The following is a 3,218-nucleotide window of genomic DNA, read 5'->3' as shown; positions in this document are numbered from 1 at the left end:
TGTAAACAACGAAGGCGCCCTGGAAGACGGGGAGCAGGTCCTGCGGCGTGGAGGGGGGGGAGGGCGGAACGGGTCAGGGCGAGGGCTGGCGGAGGAGCGAGGCGGCCACCGATCCGCCCCGAACGACAGGGGCCTCCCCGGGACGCACATTGATGTTGCGGAGGTCACCCTTGACGCTCTCGACGCGGTCCGAGGGGTGGGAGATGTTGACGATGTCGAAGACAACCACCTTGGAAACGCCAACGGCCAGGAGACCCTCGATCATGTGGCCGCCGAGGAAGCCGGCGCCGCCGATGACAACGGCCTTCTTGTCCTGGGGCGGGGGTGGTGCGAGGGGCCGGCCGGGGAAAGGGGCCCCGGCCCGGGGGTGAGCGAGGTGAGACGGCCAGCCGGGGACACGCAAGGGAGGGGGTGTGGCAAAGGCGAGGGGACAGGAGGGCAAGCACCCGGCAGTGACACACCTTGAGGCAAGTGACATTCGGGTAGACGTGGTTGAAGGTGGCCATGATAGCAAGCGCAGGGGGCAGGGGGAGGGGAGGGGGAGGGGGGCGTGCGCGGCGGAAGCGAGGGGAGAGGTGCTGACAAGGCGCAAGGGGGGAGGTGGGCCGAGTCAGGCCTGATCCGGCCCCCAGGGCCCGCGCTTTTGAGGGACCCCGGATCGAAGCATGGGAGCCGGGGGGGAGCGGGACACGAACGCGCCCACACACTTCCCGAGGCCCCCGGCGCGGGGGGTGCCCACGCCACGACCGGGCGCGCGTGTGCGGACACACGCCCCGATCGGGGCGGGCCCGGGGGGGGGGGGAACGTGACGCCGGCTGGCGTGCCTCGGGCAAGAGGTTGCGAGGGGAGACCCCAGGAGCGCAATGTGCATTATCACCCGCATCACCATACGCCCCCGCAAGATGTATACGCATCTAGGCGCGCGCGACAAACCACCTCCCCCCCGCGAGGGCACATCACCGGCCGGCGGCCGCGCCCGCCAGCTCGTCGCCGATGGCTGTGCTTTCGCGGGAATTGAGCCGGCCAGGAGCGGCGGCGGCGGCGGCGGCGGCGGCGGCGGCGGCGACGGCGGCGGCGGGCGGGGCGCGCGCGGGGCCACAGACGCCAGCCAGACCAACCTCCACAGCCGTTTTTGGATCAGGCCATCTGTGGGTGCCTGAACGCCATCGACATGGCCTGATTTCGTGGGTGTGCGGCCATCCGACACAGATGGCGAGCGGAATTCCGCCCGCCCGAGCAGAGGGCCAGGCCCGGGTCTCACACAGGGGGCTGGCGCACCCAGAGTGGCGCGGGAACAAGGCGCGGGCAATGGCTCGGGGCGTGAGGAAGGCTCCCTCCCCCTCGGGGGTGGTGGCAGGGGACGGGGAACGCACCTTCCCCCCCCCCCCCAACAGACACGCACACAGGCCCACGCTCGTGGGAGGGTGCAACGCCGAGCCAAGTCAGGCCATATGAAAATGGCCGCGCCCGCGCGTGTGATGTCCCGGGCATGTGACCCCAAGTGCCGATTCATACACCTTCGGGCAGATGTGTTTTCGTTGGGAGATACACATGCCCGCGCTCCCCGGAGACTCTTCCCCATCTTGCGTCTGCTCCCGCATTGGTGATTGTGACCGCTGGCCGGGAGAGGAGGAGAGGCAACAACAGTGTATGGATATATATTGGTTTTGGTCGGGACAGGTGTGGCCGGAGGGCGCACATATATATATATATATATACATATATATGGGACGCAGACACGCACACGCGCGTGCAAAAATACCGATCGAGAGACGCGCCGCCTCCGGCCGCTCCGAGGAGAGAGAGAGGAGCAAGGGCGAGAGACAGAGGGAAAGGGACAGCCGAGCGGGCCTCCACCACCGGGGGATGCGGCCGCACTGCGCCGGGCCCGGGTCTGGCCATGCGCCAAGCACACACCTGCCCCAGGGAGGCGAGGGGGCGCTGGCGCCCGGGTGGGCATGCGTCTGTGTGGAGCATTGTGGCTGAGGGGTCGCCTCGCGCGAGCGCGCGCGCGCGCGCCTTGTCGGCCGGCCACGGGAGGAGGGCCACCTAGTCGTCCAGGTCCGAGAAACTGAAGTCCTCCAAGGACTTGATGTCCTCCTCGGTGAGATGGACCACCTGGTTCTTGGTGGCCTCCAGGATGTCCTGGTCGTTGGCCGTCTCGTCGGACTTGACCATGGTGGAGTCCTGCTCGAAAATCTGGCGGCCTGACACCGAAGCCAAGTCAGTCATCCAAACGGGCGAGACAGCAGAGAGCAAAGGGGGGAGAGGGGGGGGGGGGGGGGCAGCCCCAACTGGGGGGGAGGGGGGGGGGGGGGGGGGGGGGGCCGGCGCCCCGGGGGCTCCCCGGGCCGGGGCCCCGGGGGGGGGGGGGTGACGGGGGGGGGGGGGGGGGGGAGCTCCCAGCCCCGGCCCGGGGTCCTTTTCGCCTCTCGCCCCCTCCGCGGCCTGGGCCCCTCCCCCTTCGGCCCCGGGGCCGGGGGCGGTGAGATCATGGCATTGTGGGGTATCCGTGGGCACGTGTCGGCGGCGCTCATCACACCACCCGTCATCCGCCCGGCCCGTGATTCGGATTGTCTTAACTTGGACGTACCCTATCGGCACCAGTTTCCGCGGAAGCTTGTTTGCCTTCGGGCGGCACCGCGCACCGCGCGCCGCGCACACCACACATACACACATGTATGGGCAAGCGCCTGTGTCGAGCGGCCGCCCGATCGACCGCCGCGAGCCGCGTGGCTGCCCCCGCGGGAGGGCCACTCCCGCCGTCAGGGGGGAGGGCGGCGCGTCGACCCGGCCCCCCCCCCCCCAGCGAGTACCCGCAAGAGGGCCGGGTGCGTGCGTGCGTGCGTGCGTGTGTGTGTGTGTGTGTGTGTGTGTGTGTGTGTGTGTGTGTGTGTGTGTGTGTGTGTGTGTGTGTGTTGGTTGGGCGGGGATCGATGCTGCCGACCAATCCACGTCGAGAAGGGCCACCCTCTGCCCCCCCCGGGGGTGATGGCAAGGCGCCAACAAAGGGTCGCCCCCTCCCCCTTCGGACCCGGGCCCCCGAGAGAGAGCGCCCTGAGGCTGGTGGGGGGGGGGGATATTGTGCCATTCCGTGGGGTTCTTACTCCACAATTGTTTTCCTGGCCCCCTCCATCCGGCCGATTTGCGGTGGCCGTGATCCCTCCCTGTGCGGTGGGTATGTTTATGGACCAGGAGGGAGGAGAGGGGGGGGGGGG

General features: G+C 69.5%; 2 protein-coding genes across 2 annotated transcripts; both read right to left on the bottom strand.

The window, feature by feature from the left end:
• Nucleotides 1-73: 73 nt before the first annotated feature.
• H696_04386 (hypothetical protein) lies at nt 74-506 on the bottom strand (the record flags this gene model as incomplete). Its single annotated transcript, XM_009498262.1, has 2 exons — nt 74-313; nt 462-506. 2 exons carry the CDS (start codon nt 504-506, stop codon nt 74-76), a joined length of 285 nt encoding a protein of 94 aa, XP_009496537.1.
• A 1,543-nt stretch (nt 507-2,049) lies between these two features.
• Nucleotides 2,050-2,671, bottom strand: H696_04385 (hypothetical protein; the record flags this gene model as incomplete). The annotated part of the gene is made up of 2 exons (XM_009498261.1): nt 2,050-2,199; nt 2,594-2,671. 2 exons carry the CDS (start codon nt 2,669-2,671, stop codon nt 2,050-2,052), a joined length of 228 nt encoding a protein of 75 aa, XP_009496536.1.
• Nucleotides 2,672-3,218: the final 547 nt, after the last annotated feature.

The sequence above is a fragment of the Fonticula alba genome (genome assembly GCF_000388065.1).
Source record: "Fonticula alba strain ATCC 38817 unplaced genomic scaffold supercont2.7, whole genome shotgun sequence".
Lineage (NCBI taxonomy): Eukaryota > Rotosphaerida > Fonticulaceae > Fonticula > Fonticula alba.
The sequence above is the reverse complement of the archived record's forward strand: the minus strand, read 5'-3'. Positions and strand labels throughout refer to the sequence as shown.